General features: G+C 35.9%; 1 protein-coding gene across 1 annotated transcript in view; it reads right to left on the bottom strand.

Moving 5' to 3' along the window:
• Positions 1-475: 475 nt before the first annotated feature.
• Positions 476-17,899, bottom strand: part of LOC106670045 (cholecystokinin receptor type A-like) — a 76,942-nt gene continuing 59,518 nt past the window's right edge. The window contains exon 3 of the mRNA XM_014400039.2: positions 476-625. Within this exon, the coding sequence (XP_014255525.1) occupies positions 594-625 (32 nt within the window). The 3' untranslated portion in view covers positions 476-593. The remainder of the gene's footprint in view (positions 626-17,899) is intronic.

Raw genomic sequence — 17,899 nt, 5'->3', positions numbered from 1 at the left:
TTTACCAAACTTTGGTGAGAAATTAGTCTACAAGCGCCGAAGAGTCTACCTAGAACAGAGGATGCGTTGCAGAGACGGCTTTTCGATCTCCATCCGCAGCCAGTTGGCCTGCAACAACTGAGTGCAGCGTTGCAACATCCGTGGAGTGAAATTCCTTATGAAATTAGTGACAACCTTGCTAACAGTATACCTAACAGGTTCCCAAAAGTTTTAGCTAACAGGGGATAGTCCACACGGTACTAATTGTTTAAAAAATATTATTGTGTTCAATAAACAAAATTATGAAATTAAAACCTTTTATTTTTATTAAATCCCTTAATTAAATTTTCTTTCAGTAAAAAAATGCTCGGTAAAATAAATACTACAAAATTGGCACTATCCCTATTCATTTTGAGCAGTTTATTTGTTATTTTTCTTGCATAATAACAATATGAAAATACATAATTTTTTAGGGTTCACAATCTTTATTAAACGAATTGAGAGTAAAGGTTTTTATAATGCGCTTCGCCCAAGTTCATCCGATGCCTAAAATCTCCCGAGAAATTTTTGTTCGACATCCTCAGATCCGCTCTGTTCCATCACTTGCGTATTTCTTACTTTCCATTTCTCAATCTTGCTTCGGCATCTGTGAAAAGTAGAAGCATTTAAAATAAAGCCTGTTAAGTTCAAAGTACTGAATGTTCAAAGTTGTGGCCACAGGACTACTCGGAAAGGAAGAACAATGGCTAAATTTTCTTAACCATAGTCAGGCAAGGATTTGAACTGTAAGAGAGAGAAAGAAAGAAAGAACAAAAGAAAGAAAGAGAGAGAGAGAGAGAGAGAGTGAGAGTGAGAGAGAGAGTGTGAGAGAGAGAGAAAGAGAGAGAGAGAGAGAGAGAGAGAGAGAGAAAGAGAGAGAGAGGGGGAATGTGTGTACTGTGAGATATTTTAACATGGAACCAACATATTTATTTCACGGCGCACAGACCATTAGTTTTGCATGTACTGGCAGTCATGAGGGTTTAGTATAACTGTGCTGTAAAAACAAGGAAATAATTTCACCACTGCTTTCATTGCCATCATTTTTGAGCAGTTTATTACTGTGACTTAAAAAATTTGTTAGACCACTTGTATATCTATATATATATATGTGTATATATATATATATATGTATATATATATATATTATGCCTTCTACAAGTAACTTCCACTTTCGCATGTCGCCCAAACTTTTTTTAAAAATAATTTTTCTTTTGTTCAATCTTTCCTTTATCTGTCTTCTCTTTATACGAATACCACAGTAGCAATTTTGCTTCGACCTACTAACCCTTTGACTCTAATATAAGAAATCCCTTTTCAAATACATTCTATGGCAGGTTCAAGTGGACATTCATTTCTGTAAACTTTTCAATGAAATTGTTAAATGAATAAAACGCCAGGCTACTGATTACCGTTGTCCGCGAATTCGTGCATTCCAGCTTGTTGAGTAGGTAAGGTTGAAAAATAGAGATAGCACTCGTTATTGGCAATTATGTTAAAACATTTTTACCAGCTGAAAAATTGACCGAGCAATCATGTCCAGGTTTTTCCCATTAGGGTACTTTTTCTCCCTTTCCACTGTGTTAATTCACTCTCTTCATGAAAATCTGACCATTGTTATAAAAACCGACCGATCTATTTTCTATTATTGAAAATTGTATAATAAATTACGTGGATGTGTTTTTTTCTCCTAGCGATCTGTGTACTACTCTCTTTGATCAGGGTAAAATATGATCGGGCTTTATTCGAGTTTCGTGAAAGGAGGATTGGATTCAGAACGGTGTAAGAGATGGGAGACGGGTGTCTGTCTTTTTTTATCTCATCTCGTTTTGCTTCTGCGGCCGTGGGATAACATCTGAAGGGAAAAGGTGGAATTCTGTCGGTGTTTATCCTGTCCGGACATCCATCTACGTTGGCGGAAATCCGAGATGCTATGATGCTTCCGTTTATCCGTGCGATTAACCTTTTATCCCGGAATAAAAAGGAGGGGAGAGTATGGTGGAATCGGTATTAAAGGCGATAACCCTATAAGGAGACCTCCTATAATCTACTTGCATGTTCACAGGATATCTTACTATATCTTAATCTTCCTACGCACACTAACGTTTTACTAAATGCATCTCGATCGATAAAGTTAACAAATTTATAAATGTATGATGATTTTAAAATGTATTAATCCATTTGGTAAAGAATTTTTTTATTTGGTCAAAGGGCAGGAACTACTGAAGGTCATTATTTTCGTTCCAGTTATGCTGATTGTCATATATAATTGGTAAGTGACATTTACTGGGGGTTTTTACTCATAAAATCATAATTAGGGCTGTGATTTATATGCAATGAAAACAGACAAATATGCATATATATATATATATATGTAAATATATTTGGTAAAAAATGCAATTTAAAACTGAAAATATGCAAAAACTACCATGAGAACAAATAAGGAAACCTCAAATTAAAGCACATAATTGTATTGAAAAGAAAAACAGTGGCCAGAGGAACATAACATGGCTAATATAAAAAATAAAAACGCATTAAAAAAATTTAAATGTAAAAAATCCACCGTCTCATCCACCAAGCCCCAAATCGGTACATTTTCGATGAAATCTCTGATTTTATGGAATGTTTCAATGTATATAAAATCCAGGTGAGATTTCCGGAGGGTACTTTCGTGGGGAACTCCTTGTGTATTTATACAAAAAACACTTGGATTCAGGGTGGTAATTTATGGGCGGGTATGTCAGCTCTACCTAAAGCACGACATAAATCGGTATCGAAACCGGACTTTTAAGACGCAGCGCTTCTGGCAGCTTGTGCTGTAAAGGTTTGTTGAAACTTACACTTCCTACCTTTGTTTTCCTTGTGTTTTGCTGTCTTTATGTGCTGTGTTACAAAAAAACGTGTAGCTGTTGATACAAGTTTATCACAACAAACACAGAATAAAATGTCTGCATCGCCCTTAAAAGTCTCACTGGAAAACTCACTCGCTTTTGAACAAGATGTTTCATCTTTGCGGTGACTTTCCGCATTTTAGAAGTAGTCAGTTCACAACACACAAATAATGTTTCACGATGGAAAAACGAGAGACTGGGTAGAGCTGAGATGTATGATGGTAGGGAAAGAAGAGAACTGAGGTCGTAATATTTCCATGAATTTATTTAGTAGTTTTTTTATATCAACTAAAAACCTTAATTAATTATAATATATTAATTGGTCAAGCGGACCACGAAATTAGTGAATTTCCATGAATCCAATTAAACTATTCAAGAGAACATTTAGAGTGGTACAAACGCTATTCCTTTCTCCATTTACTCTAAGAGAAGCAAAGGCGACCGAAAGTTCGTGGAAAGCGGTGTAGACACAAACTTGTTCATTATGTGGAAACGGAAAAATGGGAGCCCGAATCTCTTTTTCGGAATTTTTTTTTGACTTCTCAGAAACATTAAAATTTGACGTGCCAAATACCGATATGCCGGATATGTCAAAAATATGCAATTACAACCCACTTATGCAAACATTTATGGAAATATATGCACAAATATGCAAACTAAATATAGTTTAAATTGATTCCAAATACTTCAAAACATACACAGTTAAAACTGGATGTTTATGCTAAACTGGAAAAATATGCAAATGCATATATTTCACAGCACTATTAATTATATATAATAATAACTTTTGAGTGAACATAGATGTGTTATAGAAAAACAGCTGACTCTGTGGCTTGTTGAGTTTCTTAAACCATTGGACATTTTTTCATAGTTTTTGTTATTACAATTTAGAAATTACTTGTACAGTGCACTATTTTATGAAATACATCAGAAAATACTGTGGACATTTTTTTCGTATTTTCTTGTCTCGAGCTAAATGATGCCAGATTGCTCCTCGCCATAGCTTCTTCATTTCTTTCCTTACTTCTTTCTTTCCAGTTATTGTGAGGGGGCCCTCTGTTTCTTTTGCAGTAATTTGGTGTCCATTGAATCAATCTTTCAGACTAACGCCGGTACCTCTCAGAGTATGACTTACCCAATTCCGCTTTTTTTGGCTATTGTGGCGGTTTTATACCTGAACCCAAGTCTACTTCCTTACCTACACGTTTCTTATGCAGCCTTGGTGGGTCATGCCTTGCAATACCACTACTTATTGGCGGTAAGGTAATGTCCCACAGACCTTTAGCGGAACATCACCTTCCGATCTAACGAAGTTGTTGTACCTAGCAACATCTTCCTAGCTAGAGAGCACCATCTTGTTATTTCTGACAATTGATCATGATCTCTTATTTTGTCCCCGTGGATCAGTTCGTCCTCTCTTCCCACTGTTTACATTATTCAGTCGTAGGTACTCTGGTTGGCATTGCACGGAAGTAAATTTGCACTTGGACTTATTCATTCTAAGTCATACTAAGGACCATTTCTCTTTACTTCTTCTAGTCTGGTCTTCAATCATTCCTTGTAGCTCCTCTTTAATATTTTGGCACTGGAGGCACAACGTCGTCCAATTCTAGGGGGTTTAGTCATACTCCATTTTCATTTGAATAAATCCTTTAGCATTAGCGTGAAAATCTGGATGGAACGAACATCGCCTTAGTCCTCACCTTTTTTAGTTTTTGTATTCAATGAAATTCCATTTAACAAAAATATGGAAGTAAACCTACTTTTGATAAATATTGTTTACATACAACATGGTTATACCTTAACCTATTTATGGTTTTCCCGAATGCTTTCGCTACATTGTCCTTTTTGAACCAACTTTCTGTACAAACATTTGGTTGAATCTGCTTGTTTTCACCTTTCGTCGATCCTCGATAACTTATCTGCCATTCTTGCCGGGCGAATTCTCTAATAATTGGGATTAGATCCTCGAAGTGAACTTTAAAAAGCGAGTACCGCCCCGATTCTGCGGCCTGTTTGGCTAGTGCATCTGCCCGTTTATTAAACGCTACACCTGCGTGTGACCTTACTCAAGCTATGGTGACTATTTTATTTTGCTTACCTAGATGTCGTATCTTTTTTAGTATCTCCAAGATCACATGGTTATAGTTAAATTTCCATTTCCTTTGTCCTAATTTTTGAATCGAACTAAGCGAATCTGTGAGTATCAAAAAAAAATTTTCATTTACTGAGCTAAGGGCATTTGATATAGCGTAGAGTTCTGCCGAATAAACGCTACATTCTTTGGGCAGCCTAATCATGCATTCATAGTTCGCCGATGGGTCAAACAGGGCGCAACCTACGCCTATCTCTGATTTGGATCCGTCGGTGAAAATTGTTCGATGGCCTGGCCAATGTTCATAAATTACACTCCTATAAATAGCTTCGGCTTCCCCATGGCTCATGTTTTTGATATCAGGTAAGTAATCGACCTTCACCTCATTGCTGATACTTTCATACTCTGTGTCGAAAACGGGTGGTACCTTATTTCTTGAGCAGTATATCTTATTTCTATAGTCATTTAACTTCAACCAACTGGACACTAGTAATGGTTTTTTTTAAACCAAAATCTATGAGTCAGAGTTTGTGCCGCCAACAGATATATCTGCGCGTACATACCCTCTTCATATGCCATTAGTTTTAAGCAAAACTTGTCTGCCAAGAACTGTCTTCTTAAATTCAGTAGCATTTCAAATGACTCAGAGTATAAAACGTAGGTTTTTCTATGGTTAATGATTAATGAATAAGATGATTTTCTTTTAGAATTGATTTACAAAAGGTATCATACTAATTTTCTATCTTTTATCTTTAATCACTAATTTATAATTAATTATCTTACAGTATTTACTATTGTAATATTTATTTGTGTTATAATTTCCGCGTGTCGCACGTTCAAATTGAGCGCCATTAAAAAACCAGCTGGTAATTGGAACGTCGCGTTGGAGGGAGTATCGGCGGGTACACTTTTGCAATTCATGTCGAGAGACGTGTTTGTTGAAGTCGTTCAACCTGATGATGAGCTAAAGGGCTCGAAATCCGGATATTTGCAAAACAACTTTCTGTGAGTAGGAACTATCTTTTTATAAAGGATTGAAGATTAGATAGTCCAAGTAAAATAGATAGAGAAAAAGAGATAGAGGAAACGATGGAAGAAGAGAGAGATAGATAGATAGATAGATAGATAGAGAGAGAGAGAGAGAGAGAGAGAGAGAGAGGAGAGAGAGAGAGAGAGAGAGAGAGAGAGAGAGGAGAGAGAGAGAGAGACGGAGACAGAAAGAAAGAGAGAGACAGAGACGGAGACAGAAAGAAAGAGAACTTGACAGAAAGGCGGCCATAATTAAAAAGTTAAAGAGAGAATAGGTAAAAGAAGGTGTTATGAAAGGAGCATAAATAAGTTGGCTAATGAAAATATCACGTCCTTATAATTGTCGCTTGAATGAGTTGGCCTCAATGGAAAGTGCGTACCTAACTAAACTCGAACTCATGAAATAGTATCAAAGGGAGAACGATTCAGACGGGATTGGTTATACTGACAGCTCGTAAAAACTTGGAAAGAATTGGGTGGGAAAACGACAAGAATGACTGAGTCTAGAATTGAGAATAGAATTTATGAAGGGATGCGGGTTTCAAAGCCGTCGATAGTATTATTGAAAAGGGATTGATTCTTGGTTTGGGATTGAAATCTTTGAAGAGATTTGTTTATTAATTTTAAACTAAATAAAACTGGAAATATTCTGCATCAAAAGTTAATTTGGCCATAATAAACCACGTGATTTTCAGTCTCTTGTGATTATTAAATGGTTTTAGAAGTTTTGCCAAGAAATTCATTCTACTGTACAATCAAAGAGAAAATAACGTATATGGGACATGCCTTTATCAAGTTAGTATGAACTTGGAAGGCATGGACAATTATATAAAGTACGAATTTTGTTTTAAACGAAGCCAACCATGTAAGTCGAAAAGGGCCAATTTGTTCATTTAAATAACAGAATAATGGTGCTCATGCATGACATCTGACAAACTATTGATTAGTATATGGCACTTCGACATCGAATTGAATTCCGTCCTTTGTGTTTGATTTGAGGAAAATGATAGGCCTCTGACAAATCACGCGTTGTTCTGAACATAACGAGACCTCGACAACACTTGACTAACATTTACGATCACTGGAATTGCTTGTTGCTATTTAACAAAATATTAGAGGATCTCTGAAATTAACTACATAAAATATATGAAAATGTAAAAATCTTGTGAATACGAGAAAATGTAGAAGAATCTGTTGATATAAATCTGCACAATCTGGATATTCTGAGTACCTATATTACTGTTAGAGATCTAACATCTACTACAATTTCCTTATCATTTTCCTTACGTTTTAATTTGCTTTTTTTTTTCAATTTTTTTATTTTTTTAGTTCCGTTTATAATTAAAATTCCAATAATATGAAATAAGTCACAAATAATCATTTTAATTCGACCACTATATACCGATTACAAACAATTCATTCAAAACCATTGTCTAAGTTTCTTTATAAAGATTTGACAGGTCCAATGAAGCATTAGTTCAATTAAGGCTCTCGAAAGATGACGGTTTCTTAGAAAAGTCTTCGTCACATTAAGAATTGGCGAAAACTAAGTGAACTAAAGTCACCAAAGGAATAAAACGTCCTAAGAAGCTAAGAATGGCAAAAGAGCTTGGGAAAAATCTGTTACCCTGAACTGATTATAAAGGCAGATATGCTACAGTTTTTCAGTAGGAAATTATTAAAATTGAACACTACTACATTAAAAAAAAAGACTTGGAATCAAAGGAAGATACCCATACTCTCTGAGGTGTGTGGAATTGCATGGAATCCTAGGCGAGATCAGGCTGGCATACTGCGAGTACTTAGGCACAACTAGAGAAGAGAAGGACTTCTACAACCACGTCTCTCGACATGAATTGCAAAAGTGAACCCGCCGATACCCCTGCCAACGCGACGTTCCTATGAGGAGCTGGTTTTTTAATGGACCTTAATTTGAACGTGCGAAAAGCGAGAATTACAACACAGGTTAATTATAATCGTTTCCATCAACTAAAAAGTCTGTTTTCAACCTAGTGAGTCCGAGAGTATTTCACGATTGGCCCCTTCGGGAGAATTGTGGTCGGGTCGTTTCCGACACTCCGGTCGGATCTAGTCATCAGCAGGAGCTGTCGATTTTCACTGTTGTGTTTGACATCACTGTTTTTCCCTCTATTCTATTGATCCTGAAGGATTCTTGAATTTAACCAAGACCAAATCATCTACCGTTCCACCGAATAAAACTATTTCAGTAGAAATGTGTAGAGATTAATGACCGTTAATCGATAGTTATTCAGATATCGTGAGATGCGGTCGGGTGTGATGTAGGTTTCAGAAAAACATTTTCTTTANATCTCAATAAAAGATCGAAACGTTGGCACGATAAAGAAAATGTTTTTCTGAAACCTACATCACACCCGACCGCATCTCACGATATCTGAATAACTATTTCAGTAGTATTTCGTGCTATATAATTTTATTATTGATCACTGTGTGGTGTTTATTGACAGTTAGTTGATGATTATGTGGAGATCGTGAGATGCGGTCTGGTGTGACCTAGGTTTAGAAAAACATTTTTTTACCGTGCCAACGTTTCGATTTTTATTGAGATCATCTTCAAGACCTGGGATTAATAAACATTGTTTAAATTATACAAAAACATGTAGGATGTGAAAAATGAATTGATACAAAGAATTAGAAGAGCTAGAAATTTTACACTCAATCAAAGTATTTGTACTCATTGAAAGTGTTTTTTTTCTGTGTAGATGTGTCATTATTGCGTGTCGTGTTGAGAGTGTCAGTGAGATATTGATGTTTTATGTTTATATTTTGTTATTTATCGTCTTTATATTAGTTAACGTCTTATATTAATTATAAAATCTTGATGGAGAGGGATATCTTGGATATAATGTCGAAGGTAGACGAAAGGACTGAGTGTTTCCTTCTAATTGACTACATCTAAAATAATTTTTTAATAACTATATAATTCAAATTAATTTCCTTTAATCTTAAAGCTACATTTTTTATTTGTTATCATATATGTTCGTTATGCATAAAAATAAATGCGAATTGTTTTTTTAAGTTTGATTAGGTGTTCACTTTCAAAAGTATTTTTTTGACAAGGTTATTTATGTAAATTATTATATTTTGCTCTTTCATTCTCTCTCTTTCTCTTTCTCTGTTGCTCTCTGCCTCTGTCTGTTTGTCTCTTTTATCTCTCTCTTTATCTCTTTTTAACACTCTTGTACCTTCAAACCTTACCTCATCTTTCTTTAGATATTTATCGTTTTCTCGGTCTTTCTCTCTCAGCTCTTTTCTAGAAAGTAGCCCGATTGGAAACGTACAAACTATAAGTTTATTTTGTACAGGTTTTTGGCGGACCTCAAGAGCAAAATCACACCCCTGCCTAGTATCTCTTTTTTTTTTAAATGTTCTCTTAAAAATTCTTTGAGAAACAGCTACGGTAGTTAGTCTTTCACACACAATATCTCTCTCTCTCTCTCATTCTCTCTGCCAGTATCTCTCTCTCTCAGTCTCTCCCTCTCTCACTGTCTTTTACTCTCTTCTCTTCTTCTTTACAAATAATATAAAACATTATGATAGCACTTGCTTGTTCGGTTTTTTAAACTTCCAATAATTACTTATTGATATTTTGATTTGTTGATTGATTATCAGCCAGGAACTATTTAAAATGTATTCATTTATTAAGTAGTTGATCTTTTTATTTATTAAATTTCAAGAAAATTGTTCTCTTTGTTTTAGCCATTTTTAGCTCTAAAGCTCATTTCTTGTAGTCGCAGATTAATTAAGATTATTTCTCCTTAACTCTTCAAAGATCATATCTTATACCTTGATAAAGTAAGCCGAACGATGATGATCTGTAAAGTAATGAGTTTCTCGTAAAATCCAACGAAAATTCTCTTCGGCGTCTTATTTTAGTCTTAATTAAACTCCTCGATTAGAAACGAAACTTGGTTACTCTTTTTAATAAGGTTATTACAGCTTAATACCGGTTCAAACGTATTTGAAGCCGTATGCTGTATGGCATAAATACGAAATATGGAAATATATCTTTCTGTTTCTTTTCAAGAAATTGCGTTTGTGAGGTAAGTGTCAACACGTTTTCATTTTTCTCCACTTTATCTCGGGGACGTTGATGGAATGTTGGGAATGGGATGTTGAAGTGTTTAAAGCAGGTGATAAACGTTGTTGTTTTGAGGGGAAAAGGAGATGGCGTATATTACATTATTTCTGTCACAGTCTATTTTTCAATTTGAAATTATATTGATTTAATGTAACTAAATACGTTGTCGTGGGGAGTTGGTAATTAATCACGTTTAGTGCATATCCCCAAGTTTATTTATTGATTATTTTTACTTCCCGGTAAACCGGCAAGTTTACAAATTGACGTATTGACAATGAGTTCAATTTTCGTTTTTTTATATGCAAAAAATTAAGAATATGCAGCTTTAAAAATGACGTAGTTGCAGTGTTAAAATATGCTATTAATTCATTCTGACTGAACTGATGGAGGGTGGAAAATCAGTGGCGGAAGATTTGGGAAATAGGAGGTTTCCACGATAAGGCCGGTTCAAGGGATAGCCCAAGGTCTGTGTCAGTGGGGCAGAAAGAAATAAAGTGATTATTTATGGTAAACGCAGAAATAAAATCTTTCAATTAATTAATCTTTTTGTAAGGTCTTGGTTGAGATAAAAACGTCAGTGTCACGAGCGGGATTCGAACCCACGACCTTCAGCTAAATACGCCGCTGCTCTACTACTTGAGCTGTCCTGACTTCGATCCACTCGAACACTTTTTTATCTCAACCAATACCTTACATAAAGATTAATTAATTGAAAGAAGACATTTGGTCAATCGGACGAACTCTAATGGGTAGAAATAAAAGAAAAACAGACTGGAGACCGGGATGGGATCCAACACAATATCCTGTGATTTTTCTACAGTAAAGTTAAACCAATTTTCATGACAGTCTAGTCTTTAGAGAATTCCAGGTGACACGTTTGTCCCTGAATAGTTCTAAGAAGTTACCAAGTTAGTAATACTCGTAAATAGTAGAATTAGAATAGAATAAACAGAACAATTGAGGAATACGTAAGGAAGGATATCTATCTCTACGTTGCGTGAAGACACTGGCATTTATTTTTGCTAACTTTTATCATTCTTTTCTTTTATTACCAATTCTGTAGTTACGTCTCAAGGACTACTAGGAGTAAACTCATAACTCAGAAATGGTTGATTCTATTAAAATTTTCCTTTCAGTAAAAGCGGCATAAAATAAGCTCTAGAGTCGAATTGTACAATAAAAATGTGGGATTTATTTAAAGTAACAAAGTTAGTGTTATTTCCCAATTAGATGAGAAATGTTTGCTGTTTGCTCCACGAGATTCCGAGCCAAAATAAATATGGGATTTGTATAAGACCATTTGTTGCTAAAGTTTATCGTTCCGAATTAAATGGGTTGACTATAGAAGTTGATGCACCCTTTATAGTAGGTGACGGTTAGAACCAAGATTCTGCCTTGAGAGACTCCTGCCCGTACAAGGTGGATGGGTGTGCGGTAAGAACTGTACATCCACCGAAAAGTAAACATTCGGAGGTAGGACTTTAGGATGAGATAGTAAGAAGGATTTCTTCGAATTTACTCAGCATCCTAGCATACCAGGCCCGATCGAGTGCTTGCTCAACGTCTAGAAAGGCAACCGGGCATTAGTGTTTATTTTCGAACGAAGAGGCGAAAAACGTTTTCAACGCGGTGTATGTTGTGTTATTGCTGTACTGTGGAGTTTCGGTACCTGTCGGAAACCGAATTGTACATTAAATTATAAAAATCTAGCAGTTTTTCTTTGCCTATGTGAATGCTTCATTAAGCAGCGCGAAGGTTCACCTGGCTACGCCGGGGTTAAAATCACATGAAAGTGGTTCAACCATACAGATTTACCTTGACATTTGTGTGTTATAATTAAAGTTTCTAAAACTTTTTGCTAACTCTCAGTGTTCGGGCGCGTCTCCGTCAACGAAACGCCCGATTTGCGAAGTACTTTGTACCCCTCTATCTACAACCCCTATCTTCTGGAAATCCACCAATCGTGATACACTTCTCACCTTTTTTCCTCAAAAACCCATCCCTCCCAGCCATCTCAGGCTCTCTTCTCCGCCAGCTCTCGGAGCGAGCACACGTTCTAGCGCCCTATCTCGCCAAAGTGTTGCGCCATAGTAATTCACCTCCGTGTAAGATCGCCGCTTCTTAAAGTTTTCCTCGCCATGCGAATCCCCACGGATTCCCCTTCAAATCGCCATACGATCTTCACCTCCGCGTGCGTCCCATTTCACGACCGCATGGTCCCCAAACCTCTCATCGCGATTTTCCCTTAATATATCATCTCCTTCTTCCATCTACCATCATTATAATCCCGCGAACGAATCATCCTTTCATTATCCCCCGAAGACTCCATCATCTCACTGGCTACTACCTGGATTGCATCGCCTCATTCTCATCGCCTCTGGGTTGCGTCATCATCATCAACGACACTGCAGGAACCAGGTCGGTATACCGGCCTAATCATCGCCGAACAACGCACGGTATCGCATTCAGGAGACATTCACCGCTTTCCGGTCTTCATCGCCTTCAGAGGGATTCATCGCCTTTAGACCGTCATCGCCTTCACATCTCCAATACGATCATCGGCCATCTTATAAGCCATAGAAATTTCACTAAACAGTGAGTCTTCAATTCCTCCTTTTGTTCATTATTTATTCCTTCATCTAACCATTCCTAAACTAACATCCCTTATTCAATCGGGAATCTTCTATTCCCGTTGCTGCCGAAACAATCTTCTTATTAACTTCATCTCCTCTCTCCGGCGGTGTTCGTCGGCGCCATTTTGAATTTGGCTGCTGGCGAACACTCAGAATCACCAACTTTTATCTCTTTATCTCTGCTTGTATTGCTATCTCTATCTTAATCTACCTTATTATATTTTCAACATCTGCATTTCTGTTTAATTACTTATCTACATTTTAACTGTACAAACTACGCAGATATCTTACACACAACCTTACCATATTACTATTGTTCTATCTCTTTCTCTTATTTCTCTATGTATATCCTTATTGATGACATTGATGGCCACCTTTCTCCAAACTTTCTGTTGATTGGTGGTTTCCGATCACTTCATTCTGACAGAACAACTTACTGAAAATATAGTGGCAACATCGTCGATGCATCTTTTAGCAAAAATTAACCAACATGACCATCAAACCTGAAGAAATAAGGCTAACAAAAACAAAGAATTGTTCCTTTTTATTAACTTTTTAAATAAATTCGTTTTAATTTTTGCAACGATTAGAATCTGCAGTTTTCGGTCTTTTTTTGTATTAAGTGAACGGGGTGTTAGGCTTTATTATAAAATGGACGATAATTAAGAGTATATAAAAGCTGATGCTACAGTTCTAATATCGTCGCTGAAATCTTTGTCATGAAACCAGTTTTCATTGTGCCAGCTAACCGGCTTAACCGGCCCATTACACGAAGGTTATTTTAGCCTGCAATCAAGAGAAAGGTGCTGCCAGTATCAGTAGAAGAATCTTATGTCGGTTTGACGAAATCATTATATTTTATTAGCTTAAAGAGTAAAACAAGGGGCGTCGGTGCCCGCAACGGTTTAGGCGTTGACACGGCGCTCATCACTGTAAGGTAAAGGTCCCGGGTTCGAATCCAGCGGCCCTGCATTCGAATCCGACACACTTACAAATGGGCTTTTTTTTAAAAACACCCGCACCCTGAAGGTTTATATCACTTCTGCTGTTAACTCTCGTTAAAAAAATTAAACAAAAAAGAGTAAAACGTTCTACTATTTCTTTTAGTGCTGTTAAAAGGATTTCGCTGTTCCTTTAAAACCAAAAAGTTTCACAGAACTAGTTTGTAAAGAAGTTGTTTTACCTTTTGTTCAGCACATTCCACTGAATCGCCAAGACGTATAAAGACCCTACGGTTTACTCCACAAACTTATAGGGCTACAATCCAAGCTATCGCGAAAAACTTACTATTTACAAAACGCCACTACAACCGATATGGACATACGCAATAGTCGGGCACCGCTAAGCCTTCCATATCCAACGCCTCAAATCCTTTCAGGCAAAAGTCCTCAGATCAATCATAAACTGTATTATATCTCCAACACTACCCTCCACAACGTCCTTGAAATCTCATTTAAACAATACATACTCAAAAATTTACTAAGTTCCACAATAACCTCTCCCAACACTCCAACAGTGTTGCCCAAGCCTTGTCCAACTAACCCTACAATCCCAGTCGTCTCAAAAAAAAAAAAAAAAAAAAGGCCCCGCGACTTCCGAAGCGAAGTGGGAAAATTATATTGATCATCTTCTCCCCCACAATGTAAATATGTAAGTCGCTGTAAATATATATACATATTGTTACCACAAATTGCAGACTGTAATAAAATATTGTAAAAAAATATTTAATAAAAGATGGCTTTTTCATGCTTCCTAAAAGTTGTCAAGACCTTTCATTAGGACTTAATTTTTCCCACTTATACATTTTCCTTGAAGCTACTTGTAAGGAGCCATAATTAAGATTCGCAATTTCAGGGTAGACACTCCTTCTTTTTGTAATTAATTTTCATCGGCATGAACCATTAAAACTGAAAGTAAAACGTAACACTGATTGCCCTTCATTCTTACATGAAGGGCTCAAACAACGAATAATGCTCATTTACACAAAAAACCAAATGGGCAGAATGAGTAATTAAATACGTAAACAAGGATCAAAAGAGAAAATTGGCGACTGTAAATTTACAAGTCTCAACAACTAATCCAAAAATACCCAGAATATCTTTTTTTTCATTTATGTTTAAATTGGATATTAAATTAGAAACTAAATTACAGCTAAAAAATTTTCCAACAAAGCACGTGGGAAAATGGTCTGCATTAAACGATTTAAATTTAAATTAGTGAAGTATGAAATACACTTGCACGATGGCTGGGATTAATACACTAAATTGATTCTACTAAATGTGAAAAAGGAAAATTTGAAGATAGTATAATTGATAGAGAAACATGTCCATATATTTACAACATCCATGAAAGATCCATATGTAGTTAAATAAGCACAGCTACATTAAAATAGAAAGGTAAATAAATAGATATACAGATGATACATATACAAGATATGTAGATGTAGCAAAAGAGAGAGAGAGAAAGAGAAAGAGAAAGATTATATATATATACAGGGTGAATTGCTACTCGTGCTACAAACTTCTCCAGTAGATTCTTCACCCTAAAATGAACAAAAAAGTTCATATTGTCCATGGTCCGATTNAAAAAGAGAGAGAGAGAGAGAGAAAGAGAAAGAGAAAGAGAGAGAGAAAGAGAAAGAAAGAGAGAGAGAGAAAGAGAGAGAGTGAGAGGGAAAGATAATTAAGGAAAGAAGGAGGACCTCATATAGCTTTTGGAAGGGTTGAATGATGTAGCTCATTAATTTTCACTTTGTCCGTTGTGGTTAAGCAATTACGTGCAAATGATCAGAGTGATAAATACCTCGACCGTTCTGTTGTACGATTGTTGAAAAGTTCGAGTTTTGTCACATTTTATATATTATTAATATTACTTATCTACATGGTCGACTACCAGCATTTTGCAATGAGATGTTGAGAAAACTTCTCTATTTGTTTTAAATAATACATGCCAGTTTTCCTTGATTGGAGTAGTTAGTCGAGTTGGAACAATGTTTCTACAGATCCGATTGTGTCCTTTCCACGAATTAGTTCATGGCAAGTTTTCTAACCCATCCCACTAAATGCAAACCCTAACCCTTCTTTGGACGATGCCCACCCTTAATTGGCCGTTGGGAAGCGGTTTGAATTCCCCAATGATTGTTGTCGAACTTTTCACTAATTGCTACTGTTTTGTCATGACAAACTTTTTAAACACCCTAACTAACAAAGTAATTTAATTATTTGATAAACAAAGTACGTTTTTTTATTTATGCTGATTGATGTCACGTTAATATTAATACTGCAAAACACTCATGTATTTTTAGAAATGGACATAGCGAAAACGGTCATTTTATGGCTTGATCATTGTAAATTATGAGTATTTACAGTAAAGATTCTGGCGATCAATAGCGTGACTCAGGATAGGTTATACGCGTCTCACATGAAGAATTACTTTTAGACCAAAGTGTGCAAACATGTCTTGTGTTAAACAACGTCAAATAATAGAAGTATTGCCGTGAATCCATTGGAGAATGAGTAACCACCATACCACAGTGGCAATGAAGACAACCCCGTCAACTCCATTAGAAACACTGCTAAACCTACCTCAATTGGAAATATTTATAAAAATTTTGGAAATACAAGGAGAAGCGAGGAAAAGCTCATGCAGACTCGAAAAACAATCAATATGGATCGGGACTAAACATTTCGGGCTCGCACCATAATTAATAAAATCAGAAAATGAAATCAGAAATCATTCCTAGAAATAGAAAATAGCTACATGAAACATTTTCATAACATCCTGTAAAGTAATTATTCAGAAATCGTGAGATGCGGTCTGGTGTGTAGTAGGTTTCAGAAAAACATTTTCTTTATCGTGCCAAGTTTCGATCTTTATTGAGATCATCTTCAGGGCCTGGAATTTACAAATATTGTTTAAATTTAACAAATACATGTAGGATGTGGAAAAAAGTGAATTTATACAATGCAAAAAAATATATTTTTTATATTCAATCAAAGTATTTCTACTCACTCAAAGTATTTGTTTTCTGCGTAAGTGTGCCATTCTTGCGTGTCGTGTTGAGAGTGCCAGTGAGATATAACACGTATGTAAACATAAAACAGCATTATCTCACTGGCACTCTCCCCCCCCCCTGAAGGCCCTGAAGATGATCTCAATAAAGATCGAAAGTTGGCACGATAAAGAAAATAAAACCTACATCACACCAGACCGCATCTCACGATTTCTGAATAATTATCGACTAACGGTCACTAATCACCACACATCCTGTAAGTCTGTATAGAATAATACAAAGAAGAATAAATCAGAAAAATGATATGAGTACAGATGGCTCCAAAACGCATGAAAGAGCCGGCATTTTCTATACAAATATGGACAGTCGAAAGTACACCTCGGTTTTTCAAACTAATATGAGTGTAATGAACTCTTGTGTCTTAGAAAATCTTAAAAGAGGTTACATTCATAAATAATAATAAATAATAAGATCAGCTGGCCAATAGGTATCACAACTTTAGCATGTACAAAATTCGAATCAAAATTAGTCAATGAATGCAACCAAAATCTTCAAAATATGGGGAAAACGGAACGTCCTGATGGTATATAGGGTACCAGGACAAAAACGATTTTTGGGTAATAAAAAGGCAGGCACACTGGCCAAAGGAGGACCTGCAAGACCATATATGAAGGCCCTGAATCAATACTTGAGATGACAATAACAAACATAGAATTTTCCATCTCAGAATGAAACCAGACATGCAAAAGGCTGCAGTGCTTAGGGAACAACATGCAATCCCTCACTTCTTATATGTCTGTCATCATCATACCACACGATTGTCACAGTTTCAAAGAATTGTGGATCTGATGTTTTATATAGAAATGATTTTTTCATGTAAATATATAAATCCATGTCAAAATGTTAAGTAAAACGTCCACTCTTTAATTAGTCACATTCATTATGTACTGTTACACAGTTTATTAAAAATAAACCCAAAGCAAGTAGGACATTGTCAATTAGTCAAATTATTGAATGTTTTGCATAATGGTTGTTAGTAATTTTTAATTTAAAAAATTGAGACTGAGGTTATAAGATTCAAACCAACCAACCATAAGTGGA

Source organism: Cimex lectularius, unplaced genomic scaffold, assembly GCF_000648675.2.
Source record: "Cimex lectularius strain Harlan isolate CLEC.00 unplaced genomic scaffold, Clec_2.1 scaffold38, whole genome shotgun sequence".
NCBI lineage: Eukaryota > Metazoa > Arthropoda > Insecta > Hemiptera > Cimicidae > Cimex > Cimex lectularius.
The sequence above is the reverse complement of the archived record's forward strand: the minus strand, read 5'-3'. Positions and strand labels throughout refer to the sequence as shown.